At 42.4% G+C, this 20,743-nt stretch overlaps 1 protein-coding gene across 2 annotated transcripts in view; it reads left to right on the top strand.

The window, feature by feature from the left end:
* Window positions 1-20,743, top strand: part of trim9 (tripartite motif containing 9) — a 40,164-nt gene that overhangs the window by 2,890 nt on the left and 16,531 nt on the right. For both annotated transcript variants that reach the window (XM_023421023.2, XM_023421024.2), the window contains exons 2-3: window positions 10,851-10,946; window positions 12,236-12,358. In XM_023421023.2, coding sequence (XP_023276791.1) covers window positions 10,851-10,946; window positions 12,236-12,358 — 219 coding nt within the window. The remainder of the gene's footprint in view (window positions 1-10,850; window positions 10,947-12,235; window positions 12,359-20,743) is intronic.

Here is a 20,743-nt window from a genome sequence, read left to right on the forward strand (position 1 = left end):
TTAAGATGTTATGACTAACATATTAGCAAACAGTTGCCTCCTTACATATCCAGCAGACATGAAGACAACATTAGCATTCACTTCGGGTTGTGTTTCTGGCCACCAGACAAATGTAAGGCTAATACTCACATTCCTTTTAGTTCTGCTTTGGTTTCCCCCGACTCTTGAGAAAATATATCTGTCTATTTAGCTCCTAAATGTTTCACTGTGTTCACTAGATAGTCGCTACCTTTGTTTGTTGTTTGGTGCTGGGGAGGTGGATTTTTTTTTTTGGCTGAAAACAACAACCTGCCACTGCTGGGTGTTGGGAGGAGTGGGTGTGAATCACAATAGTAAAGTTGTGGGACATAAAACCAAAACGTTGATCTGAAATATGCTAAAACTGTGACGCTGAGCTTAGGGGAACTGCAGATGATAACTCCAGTATAAACTTCATCCAGTATAAATATAATGGATAGTGCTGCTTTAAACACACACACACACACTGTATTAATGCTCTCTTACAAATACACATACAACCACAACAAAATGCACAAATGCACATAAACACACACACAAACATCCTGCTTCTCCCTTTATATGCAAACTGATCAAAGCTGTTGGTAGTTTGAGTTTGAGCTTTTGTGACTGGGCTGCTGCATTTTTTAAGCATGGCTGTCTAACGTTGATGCAGGAAGTACTACATTTGAACTCTTTAGTGCTGCACCTTAAACCCACACCTGCATTTACATTTCAGAGCCGAATATTTGGCAGCACGCTCCTCTATGCTTCTATCACTTAATAAGATCTCGACTGTTCTCCATGTGGGATTTTCTCCAAGGCTTTTTAATCTGTAGCATCGTCATCGTCATCGTCTCGGTACACAGGGACAAACTGTGCTCTCTCTATCTTTGTGCAACATTTCTCTTTTCATGGAGAAAGAGTTGAATCACCTGCCGCCATGGCAACCAAAGCCCTCTTGATGTTGTGCAGAGCAGCAGAGGTCTCTAAGATACTGGACCCCACGAGGAATCCATCCCAGATGCCTTTCAGCCTTCCCCTCCTTCCTCTACAGTACGTGTGTGTCTGAATGCAGCTTCAAATCATTACTCCTGCTATTCATGCTCCTTATCTGCCATTTGCTCACACATCTCCTCCCTTGACTCGTCTGCTGGTCTCAACAGGCAAAGCGCCGTGTTTTATCTCTACCCCCACCTCCCCCATTTTGGATTGCGTGGCTGTGTCTAAACCACGATGGTGATCAATTTCACATCTCCAAAGTCAATTTCAGTTACAAAAGACGAGCAGAAATTTTAAGAGCTACACAGAGCGACTCGTCCGGCTCTCGTCCGACTCTTCAGATTTGTGTCGGAGGGTTTTATGTGTTGACAGGACATCTGCGTTAATCTCAGTAAATCACATTAGAAAGAGTAAAGTGGCGTCGTCAGAGTGTTAAAGCTCTGCACAGCCAGTGGTCCTCAGCTCTTTACGGATGTCACAAGAGGTCGCGCCGGACCCCAAATCCAATCCTGGTCACGCTCTGTCACCTCACTCTGTTTAGTGGCAATTAAAGGTGATTAACCAGATGGAAGCTTAAGTACAAGACGATGTGTGGGTGTGCAGAAAACAAGTCGCAGATTGCAGCAGAAAATTAGTCATTTGCCCTCTTGCCACGCGAGGAGAGATAAATCAGAGGCAGCAGGAGGAGATTTTAACCCAGATGACCCTGAAAGTTTCCATTTGAGCTCCACATGAAAGCAGAAAACAGTTGTAGAAGTGAGTAATTTGAGGAATACACATGTGATTTAAGGGATTTTCCCCACTTCTAGTGTGCACATGTGCTACGCTTTAATGTCGCCATGTGTTTGATCACATGCCTCCTGACATATACAGACGGATCCTCTGGAAGGTTTCATACAAGATGCCCCAAAAACCGAGCTAATGAGGACAGACAGAGCAGATCCTCGGACGAATATTAAAAGACTCGTCTCGGTCTTGAGGCAGATGTTGTCAGCAGCGGCTGATTCACTTTGTGGATGAGCTACCTGCCGTCCTGCCTCAACTCAGTGGGAGCAGAGGAAAAGTCGGGCACTGGCGGCGGGATCCCTGTCATTCTCTCCTGCTTAGTAATGAGACTAACTGTCAGTCTGAATCCATTGTATCCACGGTCGGTCCTGCAGTGTTACTGAACAGCACTCAGGACATCCAGACACAGACCAGCAGGAAACTGTCCCACACAGAGGATATATGAACCTCTTTAGAGAAGAGAAGAAATGCGCCATGCTACTTACTGATGCAAAGCACTGTTATTTATTACACAAAGGTTTCAACCCAAAGGTGTTCAGCATGATAACTGTGTTACCATTGACAACTGCATAACAACAGTGAGCATGCTGGCAGTAAAGGTATTGATAATGACATTAGAGATGAAATCAGCGGATCACAGCACATTAAACACGTGAGATTCTCCCAGTTCAACTTTCTAAGCATCTAATTGATATTATATTTATATATAATTAGTTTGTGAAAACTCAGCCAGTTGTTATTTCAGTGTGTCTGAACATTCGATATCGATCAATAATCAACATTTGTGCTGCTCAGATGATTTTCAGTTTGGGGCTGCAGGTTGTTAATACTTATCTCAGTCTCACTTCATTAACATTAATGCTGATTGATTCAGTACCTGCCACTAAAAACTTCTGGCTTCTTGCCCAACAGCAGCGGATCACAGACTCAAACTGAATCTTTTTTTATAACTTTCGTCGGTTGCAAAGAAAAATCAAAACTAAACTTAATGAGATTCAACAGGTGATTCGAATGGATTCAGATTTGATAATTGGATTTGACACTGGATTTGGATTCAGTTAAATGCTAACGAACCGCAGCCCCACAGACCAATCTAAATCTGATCATGTTGTGGGCACAGTAGTTATTCAAGTTGAGTTTGCTGCCCCTGGTGGTCGATCCAATTCCTGACATTTCCAAATAAATGTCAATTTTAAGGATTATACCTTTAAAACATGATGTAGTATGTAGAGTTTGAGTAGTTTAACATCATTTATCAAGGTAACTATGTAAAAAAGTCAACATCACAATTAATTTTCACATTTATTTATTTGTTTGATAAAGATAAATCAGGGGTGTTGCCATATCAACCAGGACTGAAATCTTAAGGCTCTCTATTGACATACAGGATATTGTGTTATACATCAGAGCATGATATTTACTTTGATGACCCAGTTCACCTTTGATATGGGACCAGTTTAGGATTCTGGTCTTCTGGACTAGACTGTGGACTCACTCGTTCATCGATTGCTGTAACTATTTTCAGTTTAACTAATGGATTCATACAGTCAATACATTGAAAAATGTGCAACTGTGTTATGACTACACTTGGTTGGTAATTTGAAAGATTGTAGTTATTCTGAAATGATCGTAATACGGTATCGTCCAGCTGTGGTCCAAAACATAGGCATGAATGTTGTGTCCACTGTCTTTTTTCCTGTGAGAGGAAACATTCCTCGATGTCCTCCTTTGCTCTCTCCTGAATCCTACATTGTTAATGACAAATCAATAAAGGCCCAGCAACCTGTGGTGACACCGTGGACTAAATCTTTAAGTATGGCATCTTCCCTATAAGTGATTCTGTGCGGATAATAGACACGGTTGTTGGACTGTTCATGAGAGCAGACTGTAATTCACTGATAAGGGGATGAGAGGGAGGACAAAGGCGGGACTGAGGTCTATAGAGACTTAAATTTCACAGTGGGGGGGGGCTTGGATGTCTCAAAGCCGTTCAGGTTGATGCGGCTCCATTACAGGCGACGATATTTACCCCTCGAGCTGCCATGTAAAGAGATTACTTGTGTAAATGTTAATGAAAGAAGGAGATAAAGAACAGGAAAATGAGAGCGACAGAATGACCCAGAATGCCCAGAGAGAGGAAGTGAGGCAAAGACTGAGCGGGAAAGGGAGGCAGAGCGATGCTGAATGTGTCATCGCCGGGTAAGTTTGATATACTTATATACTTAACAGAATACCTCAGGTCCAGTCTGGATCTTGTGTCCGTACAGAAAACAATGGCTGATGCACTGAAGATATTTTTGATTTGACACATTTTTATGGAACTTCTCTGGGGGAACTCAAACTGCCTGAATATTTCAACTGGCTCCAGGCGTGGAACCAGAGAGCGATAAATCCCCCCAAAACTGTAGCCTGCCAATTTTCTTTTGTGGTCTGACTGGGAAAGGGAAAAAAAGAAAGATCTTTTCTTTTCTGTACATAAATGAGTCCCACCCAAAACAAGTTGTCAGACTTTCAGGAGCTTTGCTACATTTTAAAACTGAATATTTCATCACGCTCGGTTACATGTCGCTGCTCTAACACAGTCAGCCCACATTAAATGAGGACACCAGTTGCATAAGAAAGTGGGCTCAACCTGAAATCAGACGCTCATGCAGGTTAACTCCTGCAGTGACCCTGTTTTTATCAACCTCATTGCAGTAATTATCATCAGAGTAATCATCATCAACATTGTTTTTTTTTTTTTTAACCTTTAAAGAAGCACTGACGCTATTATCCTCAGTTTGTCTCTGTCTTACAGCGAGACCTTACGGAGCAAAAGTCAAGCAAATTGGAGTTAATACAAACAGTGTTCCCAGAAGAAGAAACAAGTCGAAAATCACTAAATGGATCCAGAAATCCAGGGTTACAGGGACAAACTCAACAAGCTTGAAAAGGGGGAAAAAACAAGAAAAGACAGAAGGCAGATCAACCATTTCAACAGAGAACCCTTGTTTCTGATTGGCTAACAGGAACCCATAAATAGTGTTTGGCGGAACAGTTCAAATAAACTAGTTCCTGTCTGCAGTCAATCACAACTTTAACAACAAGTAACCATAGCAACATTACTGATGCTGACCCTAAATACTCACCATCTTGGCTCAAAGTAAATGAAGCAGTTGTTTTGTATTGGTCTTGATCGACTTACTGTATTGTCATTATGATTCTGTGCTGTGAAATGTTTAAGGAATTGTCCATTAATTCCTAATGTTCAGACACCTTGCTGACATAGTTCCTGGCTAAATTCATAGGCTCTGTCCACTTGGTCCCAGCTGGGATCTCTCCCTGTTACATTTGATGATGATGATGATGATGATGATGATGATTGTGTGTCCAGCCTGTTCCCAGGTGCTCCACAGGGCCGGTCCATGCCTGTGGCCATGACAGTACCAGCTATAATACCAAGCCCTGTGAGCACAAGGCAAGTGGCTTCGTCTGAGCTCAAGAACACCTGCTGGCAGCTGACTGCTCACTAATATCTGTCAAATTCCTGTGCATGTTCACAAGGATGCCTTTAACATAGGCTACATGGCAAAAAGTACCAGCTGTTTTTTTTTTCCCCCCTGCTATTATTAATATGCATCTTAATTTCCTCCGGGACTGCTTGTAGTTTCCTTATTTTGGAATCAGGCCATCTGTGGAGGACAAACATCCTTATCTCAACAGTTTTGAAACCTTCAGCTATTCCACCCTAAATGCATTTACAACACTGGAAATGATTGAAAAACACCAGTCCAGAGTGCGTTGTTCTTAGCTATCATTGTAAGAGAGGATTTTACATCGTTTTGATGTGGAAAATCGACCGATTGACTTATATCCCCTCGTCACTGCGAGACATAAAAAGAAAACAGAATTTCTGCAAGACGTGTCTGTGAAAAGGTTCAGAAGAGGAGATGAAGAAAGTGAAAGAAGAAAGTATCAAAGACTGACCTGATTTGGCCTCAGATGTGTCAAGGCCCTTTAAGAAACCACTGCTCCCTCTTAGCAGTAACAACACTCTTCGTTTAACTATTCCTCTGTTCTTGAGAGGTTTTTCCTGACCAGGTATCATCTCTTTGACACGGTCAAACTTGACCGGCAGGTAGGCAACTTGATTATCTGCAGCAGACGACGCCCTCGCCAGATAAATCTGGCGCTGACAAGAATAGATCACTTCGGCCCCATTTCCTGCCGTGCTGTCCCAGGTGTCCGTCAAATAAGGACTCTGTTTCTCACATGAAGAAACTGTGGCAACTTTCAAAAGCCCTCATTGTTATTATCGGGGTTTCTTCACTTTTTTTTTTATTGTGTGTGGATAGTTAATGACTTCCTCTGCATTATTGATGACGGCAGATATAAGCAATGAATAATGCACCAGCCACTTAAGTTCTGCTTGTGGAAGATGGTTTCATATGGGATCTTGTTAAGCACGGAGTAGAATCACAGTCTGACCAAGTTTTAACTCCTCCAGCGTGTTGGAAGAGTTAAAAGATGTAAGAGCTCAATTTTTAACAACAGGAAGGTTTCCCAAGGCAGTAAATATCAAGTCGCCTGCTTAATATTTCAGACTGAATTCTCAGAGGGCTGCAACAGTTCATGTAAACAACCGCAACCTTTCATGTTAGAGTCTCTGGTTACTGATACTGTAGGGAGAAACACAATCAGTAATCAGTCTGTGCAAATTACATTCAATTTGAGTTTCTTTCATCGTAGGGATTTGGTGGAAGTGTGTTTCTCTGTTTATTTGGTGTTTTCTTTCACCAGAAGTTGACCTTACCCTCATCTTACGTCTGTTTACAGTGTGTAACCAAACGACTGTGTATTACACACAGGATTAAGTGAGCCTAAAGAGACTGTTTAAAGAACAGCAGAGAAAGTACTTAGCCCCGGAGCTCTGAGGAAGAGCAGGGCACTTAAAAGATTTCTCTGAGAGGTAACACAGCTTTTTATAATTAGGTTATGGGAACTCAAAAGCTATCTTTGCGCTGGAAGTGATGGAACATTTTGTGGGTATATATGTGTGTGTGTTATAATTAGCTTGAAGAGGAGTGCTTTTACTTTGCTGCGGCTTTAAGAGCTTAGCAGTGACATTACACCTACCTCCTCCTGTCCTTGCACTTCCCACTTCCTGGTGGGGGCTTTAATCCAAATTGGCTGTGACGCCTCTCTGACATCGGCGTTTTCCTTTGACAGATTGGCTAGTTCACTCGCGAAGAGGAACGAAACACGCAGCATGGCCCCGGAGCTGCTGGTGAATTATTCATTTCATGCACGTGTTTCCACTCGGCTTAATTACTGAGATGATTAGTGCTTCCAAATAGCAGGGACACCCTAAGCTCACCATCTCAGCAAACCCTCTGAAGCTCAAACATTCCTGCATCTTCTTCTCCACCCTAATGTTGCATGATGCTTTTATGCCGACTATCCCTGAACAAGATGTATTTTATGTCCCTGGGGCAAGCTTGAAGTCGTGTTGCATTAATGCAAGTGGAGAATTGTTGAGGAAGAGAGAAAAAAACCCTAATTTCTCTGAGGAAACCGTATGTGTATCAGCCAGACCTAAAAGTACAAGAGCATGAATCATGCCATGACAGTGAAATCTATTCCCATGGCAAGAAATGAAAATGCAAATCCAAGTATGATGAGATGTAAATATCATGCATGATAAGTTATCGCTAATAGTTCTCATCAATCATCCTGGAAATGATGGAAATCTCGTTGGAGGGTTGTGTCTTTATTTTTTTTTAGCCTTTCCAAAACCAAGAACACACAAGCAAAAATGTAAGGAATTAATAAAAAGTATGTTTATCTGCTCCAATGTGAGGTGCAGTCATTAGCATGCCTGGCTAATTAGCTTACTAACTTCATTAGCAACCAGGCGCATTTCCACTGAGCACATCATTAGCTAACACAATTATTTGTGGGGTTACAAGTTACCTTAGAAAAAAAGCCGTGGGCCGTAGTAATAAGGAATGGATTAAACAGTGTGTTTGTCTGCTATATTATAATTGTTAGCACGTCAAAGTGACCTTCTTACTACTAATTAGCAAAATTTTAGGACAGGAACGTCTGCTGTGTGGGAGACAAAATGCTGCTCTAGATAGTAATATTATGTTTGCCAAACACCTGTAATACTGTGCTTTTAATACGACAAGTTAACCAGCTGTAATCAGCAAGAAAAGAACAAAGGTAATCCTTATGTCTGAGTCCTCTGCAGGAATCATGAGGCCAGGATGCTAACGTTTTGCCTGGGAATGCTTTAACCTCAATTTTTTGGCGTGATATCTTTGTAGCCATTATGTTTATATTTTACAGGGTTCATATTAAACTGAATTACCTGGAAAAAGCTAAAAATGAAAAAGTCTTCCATAGACTGAGGTTTCAATCAACCTACAGCAACTGTTGCTAACTTAGCTAACACTTGCTAAGAAGATAATCGATAGTCATTGGCTAGAAATGAGAAGCCTACTCTGAAATCGAACGTTCGTTGTTTCAAATATTACTAAGGATCACGAGTGTTGTCTGTTATCTAAACTGCATACGTGCATACGTGCTGACAGGCCTAGCAACAGAAGCTAATTAATAAAACAGTCAAATGTAGCCCCTCCATTAGATCTCAAACTGTAAAGCTCTGGTTTCAGTCCCATCACGCTCCTCAACCCATCTGTTGCTAAAGTCTGTGTTTCCATGTGTCGACCCGCCGGCCATGGCTCTGTGGTCTTTGCTGAGCAGGAAGTAGCCGTGAGCTGTGTAGAAATACAACAGCCTTTACTTTCATGGCACGTTTTGACCTGGTTCTGAGGACTGAGCTCTGCAGGCTCTCGAGCAGACACTGTGGAAAAACGCCTCCAGACAATCAAGTGCTTTTCATTTTATCTGCTCTGTCGCTGAACGCATGCCGACTGTTAACCGGCTGAGGAGAAGCAGCAGCTCCCTCAACGTCCATTACTGTATCAGAGAGGAGAAGAACGTAATTAACTTCCATGCTTGAATTTTGATAATTTAGCAAGCTAAATTGCCAAACATTGGCTAGTTCATGCCTCTTAAATATCACAATTTGCTCCATATCTCTGTTTCACATTGTTATAAGTTGAATATCTTTTGGTTTTGGACTGTTGGCTGGACAATACAAGCAATTCAGGGATGTTACTTTGGGCTCTGGGGACTAGATTTATAGTATTTATATACCAAATTATCAGTCAATAATTAAAACATTATTAGTGGCAGTGATAGATTCTATATCTTCAAAGGCCTACCTCAGGGCTTCATGGAAATCTATAAGATTGTTGAGATATCCTGTGGTGACGGACCTGGGAGACGTGGGAAAGGACATACACACGTCTCAGATCTCTTGAGACGTTACAATATGATTCCCAAGTTAACAAAGAGGAAGTTCCTTGACGTCCTACACGATCCTGGAAAAGTTTACATTTCAGTCTTTGCTCAGCTGTTACCAGCTCAGACTGTCCCTCGGTGCTGTAGACTCATGTTAGCGGCAGCTGTCACGGTTTCCCAAACGCCGAGGTCAAAGGTCAGCTATCGGAGCCCCCGCAGACGGATTCCCATTTGACCAAGCAACGTCAGATACCGAGAGCCGGGTTGACACAGGAGGAGCGGACTGCGTATGCCGGGTTGTTTTCACAGCGTTTTCCACTGTATCAGCTCGTTGCTGGTTTTATTACTGTCTTCCGGAGTTGAAGTGATTTTTCTTTTTTTCCCTTTTTGCCAGCTAACGCCCAGTACCCTCTTTTCCTCCCAGAAGACAATACACTCCCTAAGTTAACGGTTGTCTGGTTCACTCAACCGGGCAAGGTTCCCACAGGGTCAGGCCGTGTCCTCTCGCTCCGTCACCTCCTTGTTCACACAGCCTCGCTTTCACATACATGAACACTGCGTCTGTTTTCCCCTCTATCCAAACAGAGGCATTCGTGTGTCATCGCACACATCCAAAGCAATGGCATTTCCCGTCGGCCCAGTTGCTGTAATCCAATAAGAAAACCATGCAACAGTCGAGTGCTGTATTGTACATAAATCATCTTAGTTTTAGCTGGAAATGTCAGTTTGTGTGTGAGAATAAGGCTGACAGTGGATTTTGTCTCAGGGGTGAAAACTTTGACACTTCAAAATGTCAGCTTCTCAGCAGCTATAAGGCAGCTTTGTTTTCAGATTGACTACCATGCACTTTTGACTTCGCCCAAAACTTCAAAATGGGCGAAGTTAGAGTCGAAAGATTTTCACAGGGGTAACAGCTAAAGTATACAGTGAATATGTCGGAGACGATCATGTCACGTCATCAAGAAACGATGGGGAATCTGCATCAAAAATAACTCTGCTGCTTTGAGTCTCTTGCTGGGCTGCCTGCATGTGTCTTTCCTGTCGATGTTAAAGGTCCAACAAAATCAGTTTCTTTGGTTTGATGTGTTACAGCATGACACAGGATGTTGGGATTTAACATTGAGAGGGACTTGTTATAGATATGGATTTCTTAGCAACAGATAACAGGCTAGTAAACTTTGATATCCCAAAGTTTACTAGTCTCTTATTTTTCATTTCATGTGACCTTTAATGAACTTTTGTACTGCAGCAAAATGACATGAGAAGAAATGAGGGGCTGAAAGGTTCCTGGACATCTTAACCCCCAAACAATAGAGACACCACTTTAAAAGCATAAATATCAACACTTGTTTGGCTTTTACTCCAACTCCAAGAGGAAAGAAAATATGTTAATCATGATGTATTGAATGGAGAGTTGTAGGGTCTAACAACATCACTACAATGGGCATTTGTTGATTGATGTTTTGAGTGTGGTGCTTAACATTGGCTTTATTGTTGAGTGTAGCATTGTGGCCAGTTTGCAGCCGCCCAAAACTTTGGAGATGACTCCGTCACTTGATTGAATCTAATTATTTTTGGTTCAGGTGATTCAGCACTTATGGATACGTAATGAAGCAGAGTGTTTTGAGTTACTGTTATTTGAAAATGTAAGTAGAAACTCATATAACTGCAGTGCTGCTGCTGTATCTCTGACACCCTCTCTGTGCTCTCTGCAGGGTCAGCTGTCCCAGGCTCTCAACGGCCTGTCAGACCGAGCCACTGAGGCCAAGGAGTTCCTGGTCCAGCTGAGAAACATGGTGCAGCACATCCAGGTAGTCCACCTCACACACACACACACACACACACACACATGCACATACTCACAGACATACAGAAAACTGTTGTTTTACCAGACAGCAACCAACCATGAACGGCATAAAATTGAATCCCAGTAATACCCCACTGATATGTGTTGGCATTTTGTTACCGAACTCTCATCCCCCTTCTGTGATCCCAGACTGTCCACCACAGCACATCACAGCAGTAGCTGTCGGAGACAAAATGGCTTATCGTATTATTTCAAGTGTCGCTGTTAACATTTTATAATCCCTGGCTGAGGCTGTGTTCATTGTCCAGCTACAGCGCTGTGTATTTATTCCAAAACAAACCTCATTTACAGAAAAACTCAAAGTTGATCTGTTTTGTTCAATTTTTCACTTTTCCCTCTAATTTCGGTTAAAACCCTCTCCGTTAATTGAATTCAGTGATTTTTAAAACATCGAATATTAAGATTTTTTCATGTGCAACATATTCAACTCTAAAGTGATGCCTTTGATTTCATATGTGGATGGTGCATTAGTCACAGACTGTCACGATGTATAAAAGACTGGAATCAATAAAGGCAGTTACATTCAATAAAACCGATGCATTGCCATAGTAACAGGAGACCATTTTTCTGCTGCAAGTTCCGGTCTTTGGAAATGTTTTGCTGTGTGTGTGTGCGATGGAGGATATTGATTTGAGTGGAAATGTCCCTCCATTCACAATGTATCACATGTGAGGAGACAAAGCCACGGTCAGCTTAAGAGACTGATTAGAGGAGGGGGGTGGGATTAAATGCCCTCATCGATTATCGTCACACAGTGGGATGACGCTCGAGGAGGTCCCTGAGACACGGGGGGAGGGGGGTGAAGAGGGAGGAAAGGGAGGAGGAGGGAGAGGCGTGGGAGTTTCGGATGTGTGAAAACGAATAGCACTCTGTGTAATTGTACCTACATTAATCAGTCATCCCATTCGGCTGATGTTTCATGATGATTTTACCCACCCACCTCGTCTGATGGATGATGCAGCTGGAGGAGACGTGTGAGTTTAGATGAATTTTAAAGGAAAACTCTCAGCAAACGACCCGTCCCTCAATTAACTCAGTTTCTCACGTATAAATCATAAAATCTTTATATATTTCAGGGGTAATTCTGCTATTGAAGTGCCCGTACAATTCTACATGACTCATTACATCTCCTCTTTTTCGGTTTTGCACATGGAAAGTATTTAGCTGTTTTTTTGCTTTACTCTCTGCTGTCTTCGAGACGTTTTCCAGCCCCTGTGTGCGTTTGTTCTGCAGGAGAACGGGGTGGAGTTCGAGGCGTGTTTGGTGGCTCAGTGCGACGCCCTCATCGACGCCCTGAACCGACGTAAGGCCCAGCTGCTGGCTCGAGTAAACAAAGAGCACGAACACAAGCTGAAGGTGAGTGAGCGTGACGAGATCTGTCCTGGGACCACTTACGCCCTCTCTCTGGATATCCAGCTGACAGGTGTCAAAACTCTCCCTAGCGGCGTATTTATTCATGAGTTGCAGCATACGGTTGGAAAATCAAACCAAGAAGGCAAAGACTTAGTATAATTTTAGCTTTTGGCACGGAGAGCTTGCTGTTTGGGGGCAGAATGCACAAGATTAGAGGTTTTAAAACAGTCCTGTAGGCAACTGTGTAAGACAATGATCATGATAAACTATCTCAAGCAAGTGGAGTTTTAGACTAGACTAGAAGCTGGAGGCGTGTGATAAAATAAATCTCATACTAACTGAAACCATTGCCAAAAATTCATCTAAATGCGAGTGATACACATGAAGACTGGTTGGCTTTTTTTTTTCTATCTGTAGTTTAAAATGAAAAAACACAGTTTATCCCTTTAATTCTTCCGCTGAGCACATTATTATTATCAGATGTTGATCATAAAGATTAAATTAAGATTTTGAAGAGGTGAAACTCCATTCCAGTGATTTCAGAGGCGTGAAATGTCCGAATTTTTTCCTTAAACCATCTGCAACATATTGAACGAAGGACGTAACTGAGAGATGGAGCTGACAGGCGAGGAGGGGGAGGGAGGGAGATACGGGGGGGGGAGGGGTGATGATACATTTGTGCTGTACAGCATCCAATTTCACGCTTGGCCAGTATGTAGAATCAAGGTTTCACATGTGTAGGTGGTCTGAGGAACACAGTCTGTGCACGGCAGCGTACTCATACACTGACACACACACACACACACGGACATACAGTACATGCACACGCACACATACACTTACATACATACACACGCACTTCCCTTCCTCTTCTCTACATATTGTGCTTGTGGACGTGAAGCTTGTCGTGGTCGTGGTTTTAGATTGAGCAGAGTTGAAGAGTCTCTACAAGCTGAAGCTGTTCGCTCACTGTCGGTTCCACACATGTCAACCTGATCCCCCTACAGGAACCTGATCCCCCTACAGGAACCTGATCCCCCTACAGGAACCTGATCCCCCTACAGGAACCTGATCCCCCTACAGGAACCTGATCCCCCTACAGGAACCTGATCCCCCTACAGGAACCTGACCAGGAAAGGGCAGAAAAAGCTGCTGCAATTTTGCGCCACCTGCAGGCAATGAGTGTCGCAACAGAATTTTTTAAATATAGCTGCTTATTTTTTTATGGTTTACATTTTGTCTTCTGAGGCTTTTGTTACCGAATGTATCATTTGTTTTTCTTTCTAAACATTTATGAACTTGGATGAACCTCAAAGCAGTAGTTTGTGACTTCTGGAAATTATACTTTTTCACATTCTTGCCAAGCGATGAATCAGAAGCTCATTACCATCTGTGAGACAGCAACTCGACTTCAGTTTGTACTCATTAAGCAAACAAAGTATAATGTCTTGATGAGTCGTCATTAGAGGTGCTGGTAGGCAGTAACTTTAAGTTTTGGACAGAGACAGGCGAACTGTTTCCATGACAATGTAATTTAACCCTCTCATCAAACTCTGAACAAAATAAAAGAAAGATATTATATTAAATTGCATCTGGAAAAGTAGTAAGTACCAAAAACAGAGCTTTAACTATATTGATATTTTTCTTTTCACCATTTTCTAACAAAAACTAAAAAAGTCAGATTCAGACGAGTAATTCCTCTCTCTGCAAACTAACCAGAGCCGTCCCGGAGGACAAAGAACACACAGTGACTCTCTGAACAGTGTGTACTCTTCCCAGGACTTCGCAGAAAATAAGCTCAAGTCAACAAAAATCTTTCATTTCTCAGGTTGAAATATAAAACCTCTCACTCTCACAGCAGCTGCAAAAACTCTGCTGTAACACGTTTTGCTTAAAACGCAGAATCTGTTCCATTAATAATTGATGATTGGCTGTTCGGTGAGGGAGGTGGCAGAGGGACATTGGACACTTTCACACCTTCAAGACGGAGGAATAATGTGGCTCAGTGCCGATCTGATCCCTCCTGTCAGCCGACTGGTTGGTGGCTCCACGTGTCATTCACTGACTCTTTAACATTCCTCCGTGACAGATCTAATATTCTTCCTCCTTGAATCTAGTGAACCTTTGCTGCTCACTTACTCAGGGAAACAGCCTCCGTCAGTCCTTCCCATGTGATGCAAGGAAATGTTTTATTTCTCATCTGCTCCTGGAGGGCATGGCCGCTCACTTTAGGTAGATATCAGCCGGAGTAAAAGGATCACAGGGGAGGTTGCGTGTTTCCTGGAGTACATCTGCAGTAATTGGAGCCCCTCTGACATGGACATTCAATGGGATGCTTTCTGCTTCATTAGCATGTGGCTCGGCGGAGGAGGTCGTCCTGCAGCTGTAACTGAATGAGACGTGTTTCTGTGCCGGTGCACTGCTGATGATAATGTTGTACTTTTTTTTCAAATGAAGCATCTCAGAAAGGATTTAATTGCATATTAGAAGCAGATTGTTGGATGAATCAAAATGCTAGCTATGCATTTTATACATGTCCAATTAAGAAACTAACGAGGTGCTCTGATTAATCCTGCTGATTCGGTCACATGAAAGTTGCCCTGATAGCCATGAAAACACATAGAGAACATAAAACCTCTTTAAACAGAGACTCCTGCAGCTGACCTGGCGTCTCCTGTGGAGCCTCCTGCTGCTCTCCCGGTTGCCATGGTGACCAGGACACGTTGAGCTTGTTGTTTGATGCTGCGGAGGCGAGAAGTAGTCCTTCATAACATGAGTCAGGTTCAGGTTTTTTTTTGTTTGTCTGCACATCAGGAGGACTGACCCACGTGGTCGTGAAGAGAGACAGCAGAGGCGGAGAGTTGTTTTCTGGTGGTTCGTCGTTACAAAAGCCCCTTCAGCCAAAGACACTGAAAACCACCAAAAAAAACTGTGTTATTCAGTTTATTTATCAGTTGATCTGATGCAACTGTTCAGGTTTACACTCAGTGGTCACAAAAAGTACAACTGTTCTGCCATAAATTCAACTTTCTTCAAAGAAAAGCAAAATATTAATTTAACTTTATGTTTATTATTAAATTATTGTTGTTGACGTTGCCTACATGATGCTGAGAGGTGCCCGGCCAATTTGCAAATATGAAGCACATTTCAACAAAATGCAGTCCAGTACAACACTCTATGATATTATTAATAAAAACTGAACATTATAATGGTCCCACGTGTGGAAGCTGTCTCACAACTCTTCTATTGGATTGTATTAAATTGTGTATGTACCTAATAAACCCAATAGAGTGAATCTTCTGTAAATGTTATCTTCCTAAATACCGGTTCAAAGCCTTTTCCACATTGTTGAACTATAACTCCGAGGAGGCCTGATAACAAGTCTCTTTTTATATTTTAATTTAACATAAATATTGTATGTGGGAACAACAATCACATTTAAAGATTTTAAATAGTCTACAAACATCATAATCTGCCTTTACAACCTACAATGTGTGTAGAAGTTGAGTGTAAACCCTTCTTCAGGTCATGAAAGCCACCAGACATACAGTAACGTAATGATGCTGCGTGTATTTAATGGTGGCCGCAGGTTTTTCATACCTTAAAGGATCCTGTTTTAGGCCCTTAACTGGAAATTGCAAATCAAATTTTATACTGGCAGCAAGTTTTCCTTCCTTCCAGGCATCCGTTTTTACCACTTTCTGTCAGTGAAATCTGAAAATCCACTTACAAAGGCTTTAAACCTGTTTCAATGATAATCCATGATCCTCAGCATCTTTGTGTTAAAGGTTTTGCACTGAATTACAGTTTTTCTGTCCTGTCAGAAAAACCAGCACCTAAGACCTTCAGTCAGCAAACATGGATGTTGTGAGAAGAAACTGTGACTTTGACGTTTCTGGCGAAAAGAAGTCGCCGCTCTGCAACAGACTCCTAAGTCTCAGGTGTTCATGCCTCCCGCAAGCACTTGAACTCATCAGAAAGGAGAATGATACAAAGCAAAAATGTAACTCTGACAAATCCATATATGTAATGAAATGTACCATGATACACTGCTTCTTTCGCTGTAGTACTTTAATGTAACATGGATGGTGTATTAAATATGATCAAACTGACACGTGCTGTTTCTGCTGTCAGTCCCATTCACTGTATTTCATGTGGGAGCTCAGCGCTGAACTGATGAGGGATTCTTCTGAGGCTGATCACAGCAACACAAAGTGAATCAGAAACTAAGTCAGGCTGCGTCTTCTTCCGCTCCATGCACAGTTTGCCACCAGCCGCGCTGAAGCTGTAGCGAATACTGTAGTGATTTGTTGTTGACTCCTCGTCATCCGACTAAGTGTTTTGCTCCGGGGGAATCCCTGCTCCCCGGGGTCCTCCGCTTACAAACATTCAAACATTCAGACTTTGGACAGTTTGGTGGCTCATAGATGAACTCAGGAAATATAAAGAACACTGGAGGCAAATGTCAGATGATTAATTCTCTGACGTTGAACGACAGTTTTTATCGCTGCAGTGGGATCTGCAGCAGAGAGGATGAACATGAAATATTAAGACTGCTGCTGAATCCAGTATCAGGGTATTATTCTCACGCTTTCTTTGTAAAATGCTGGAGCGATCATCAAAAAAAACTAAGCAACAACAATTTAGGGCAGCGGCTAATAACTATTTCCATAAAAGATGTAACGCTGATTATTGTCTTGATTAATCAATTAATCATTTAGTCTATAAAATTGCAGAAAAAAGTAAAAAGAGCAAAAGAGTTCAAGATGAAATATTGAAAAGAGTGGCTGACTATTTTTCTGTCTCTTGACTAATAGATGAATCTGCTACTTGTTTCAGCTCTAATCCTTTTTGTCATTTATTGAGCAAAAATGCAAAATATTCTTTCAGCTTCTAAGATAGCTGCCGACATTTTATAGACAATGATTCATTGATTCATTGATAAAACAACTGAAAGATGGTTGATAATGGAAGTTACAGCCCATTATCTGTGATTTTTGACGCCTACTTTTGTCACTATTAGAGGTCCCGTCATGTTTGCATCAAGGAGGTGAAGCCTGTCGTACTGTTGTATTTGCTCTGTGTTGGCCTGAGTGAGAGATACATTAATGCCATGGAGGCAGCGTCTCCGTCCTCGCTGACACCAGAGTGTCAGAGGAAGTGGCACTTGTCACTTTCTCTGACCGTCACTGCAGCTTTAACATACAGGACTAATCCCTTCATTCATCTCCCTTTCATCCTGGAACTGTTTGATTGAATGTTTCCCACCACAGTCCCTCATGTATTTCCTTCTCCTCTTTCACTCCTCCTGCCTTTCCTTAACCTCCCTCCTTCATCTCCTCTCGTGTCTCTATCCATCACTCCTCTCATCTCTCTACATTTTGGCTTTTCTACTGTAACATCTTTTATTTTCCTTTCCCTTTTTTACCCCATCTAACCCCGTCTTTCTCTGCAGCTCAACTTTATATTCCACTTCCTTTTCTCAGTATCATTAAATCATCTTCATGCTCCTCCATAATGTCAGACTGTCACAGATTTAATGGCAGGGTCCTGACTGCACTGTAAACCAGCCTGTGCTGCTGCAAGGGAGCAGGTTATTGGAGACTGCAGCCACAGTATCTTGCAAGGCCGAAAGTGCCGCAGTGTCCTAATAATTACAACAGAAACAGATAGAAGGAGGTAATTTATTTCTCAGAGAGGCAGCAGGTCCTGCAGACTCACTCACAGTACACTGTGTGCAGCTGATCCCATATCGTGTGATATTGGTCCCTTTTGGAACATCCTGCCGGTGGACAGTGTTTGTGCAAATCTCTTTAAAGCTGCTATAATCAATACATTAACATTGATCAAATGGCTATGTGTAATAGGAAAGGAGTCACGTGCAGTGAAAACCCCACACTGAGTTATCACCAACTCTGCTGTTCCTCTCAGCTCTGTGGAGATATCTTTTAACTCGATGTTTCTGTTTCCTGCGCTACAACAACAACAACAACAACATACACTTCCTGCTTAGCAGCAAACAGCAGACCGACTCAGTTAGCAACCAGCTGCTGAACAAAGTGGAGCATTTAGCAGCTGGAGAACCAGATCTTTCCCTCAGGAGTTGGTAGAGACCAAAAAACAGAGGCTCAAAGTAGAATCAATAATGAATTTACATTCAGATGAACACAAACACAACTCTGTGTGTAAATGGGCAACTATTTTGCCTCCGTATGAACTGAAAAGGTGATAATATGTGAATATTGTTGCTCAGTTTGTTTCTACTGCCCCCTAGTGGCACAAGAAATCACTGATTGCAGCTTTAAATATTAAGAATCTGTTGCCAGGTGATTTTAAACAGATGTTGTTTACCCAGAATGCACTTGATGTTAGCAGTTTCTTTTATACCAAGAGTATTAATGAGTTTGTTTCCCACGGCAACCGGAAAAAATTTCTCATTCGGTCCTGCGAAGAGGAAATTAAAGGAAACCTGCTACGCTAATCATGAATGATGACTGTGAAGGAACGTCTGACTGTATGTTTCATTCGCTCTTTCACTCTATTTATTTCTTATATACTCGCCCTCCCTCCGTTTGGGGCCACGCTGCTGCGACGATGTGCTTAATCACTATGACAGCCACATATGACGGAGAGGACGGAGGACAAGAGCTCCATTCATCTCTACTGATGCAAAAAGAGTCTGGCCCACTTACACAGCCAGATCTGCCCTCTACCACCGTCCTGCACTCCAACTTCTCTCATCCCCGCTGCTTCCCCACCTCTCACTGCTGCTGCTGCTGCTGCTGCTGTCCCCGCCGTGTTAAATTCAGATGAATGACTCTGATTATTAGCTGATCATCTGGCAGTGCAGTTCCGCCGGCGGCAGCTTTTGTATCTTATTCCGAAGCTGATTTAAAGCAGATTTCGGGAGAGAAGCTGCTCACTAAGCAACAGTGAGCGTCGAATCTGAGAGAGAAGGACCAGGGAAAAGGGAAAAGATGTGATGAAACATGTTGGCATTCTCTGCACCTTCAAGTCAGATTCCTCCGTGTGTATTATACTCTATGAATCAAGAGATTGTAATTCCAGCTGCGTACGGAGGACGGACAGCGAGTCTGATTGTTAAACAGGCAGACAGCAGTGACAAACTCTTCCTGGAGGCTTGCCAGGCCACTGCAGGGGTGTGGATGCTCCAGGCTTGACACAGCAGGAATGGTTTGGCCCTCAGCCAGAGAAATATAGACCGAACCATCAGAGCTGGAGCGAGATCTCTCACTGTACGGGACGAGAGGTTAAACACTCCTCTGGCTAATGCAACACTAAAAGGGGGGAATAATTGGAGTATGATTAGCTGAGTCTCCATAAATATTAATTTAGTTGAAAATATTCTGTTTGCCGTTAATATTTAATCCTCTTAGAGTGCAGTCGGACGTACAATTTGTTTGCTTTGTTACGAACCTTTAAAGAGGAGCTGCGTTTTTTATGTTTGGTTCATTTAGGTTCACAATGCTCATGTAAGAATAAACCGAGGTTTAGTAAGTATTCACTCGTTTTTGCAGCCTGTCATCTCAGCAGGAAGCAGAACCACAGGTATTTTGGCAGAGGGAAAGAGGTCAAAAAATAAATGTGACTCCAGACTCAGTAACTCCAGCTAAACATGACTGACTTATCTGCAGATTTTGCTGAAATTTACCTTCCCTGGAGTTCACAGCAGATAAGAGCAGATGTGTAAAAAAGCCTTTTGCAGTGTGTTGGAAGACGTCCGAGGTCAGTTAAAATTGTTTTCTAGAGCCACAAACAAACTGAAGTGAAACAGAAGCTGTCCGCTCTGCTTCACTCCTCAGGCTTTCCCTCCTTTCTGTAACTTTTCTTCTCCTTTCGGGGTCAAATGTCAGTGATGTGTCATCAGCTGTGCCCTCAAGAATTGTTCCAAAATGCTCGGCTTTCCCATTTTGCATCCTTTGATATTTTCTTATACCAAATTTCGATATTCCAAATTCTTCAGCTGAAGCATAAACACCCTTCAACATCAGCTGATGTAGCTGCACAGATTGACCCTGATTCTCCTCAGTCACAGCACCTGTAGCTCTGAACTTCCAACAATGTGAGAAAGTGTGTTTTCCAACGTCCCCACTTACCCCAACTTACCCCAGCTGTCATGGCAACAGCTCATCCTGATCTTAGTACCGGTTGTAAGGAACAAATGAAAACATGTTTCCACGAAGTTGAACATGTGACAGATTAAAAAGTCTGTTCAACAAGGACGATGGTTAAAACGTTTCATCGTGACGAACAGAGGCAACAGATCACCGCACGATTCGACCATCTGATGCTGTGAATTCATGCACCGGAGTGATGAAGGAATGATGAGGAAGGTTCACACGCTAACCCCCCCACCCCTACACCCCC

This window comes from Seriola lalandi, unplaced genomic scaffold (assembly GCF_002814215.2).
Source record: "Seriola lalandi dorsalis isolate HSWRI2012SDOR001 ecotype SW California unplaced genomic scaffold, Sedor1 jcf7180002054660, whole genome shotgun sequence".
Classification (NCBI taxonomy): domain Eukaryota; kingdom Metazoa; phylum Chordata; class Actinopteri; order Carangiformes; family Carangidae; genus Seriola; species Seriola lalandi.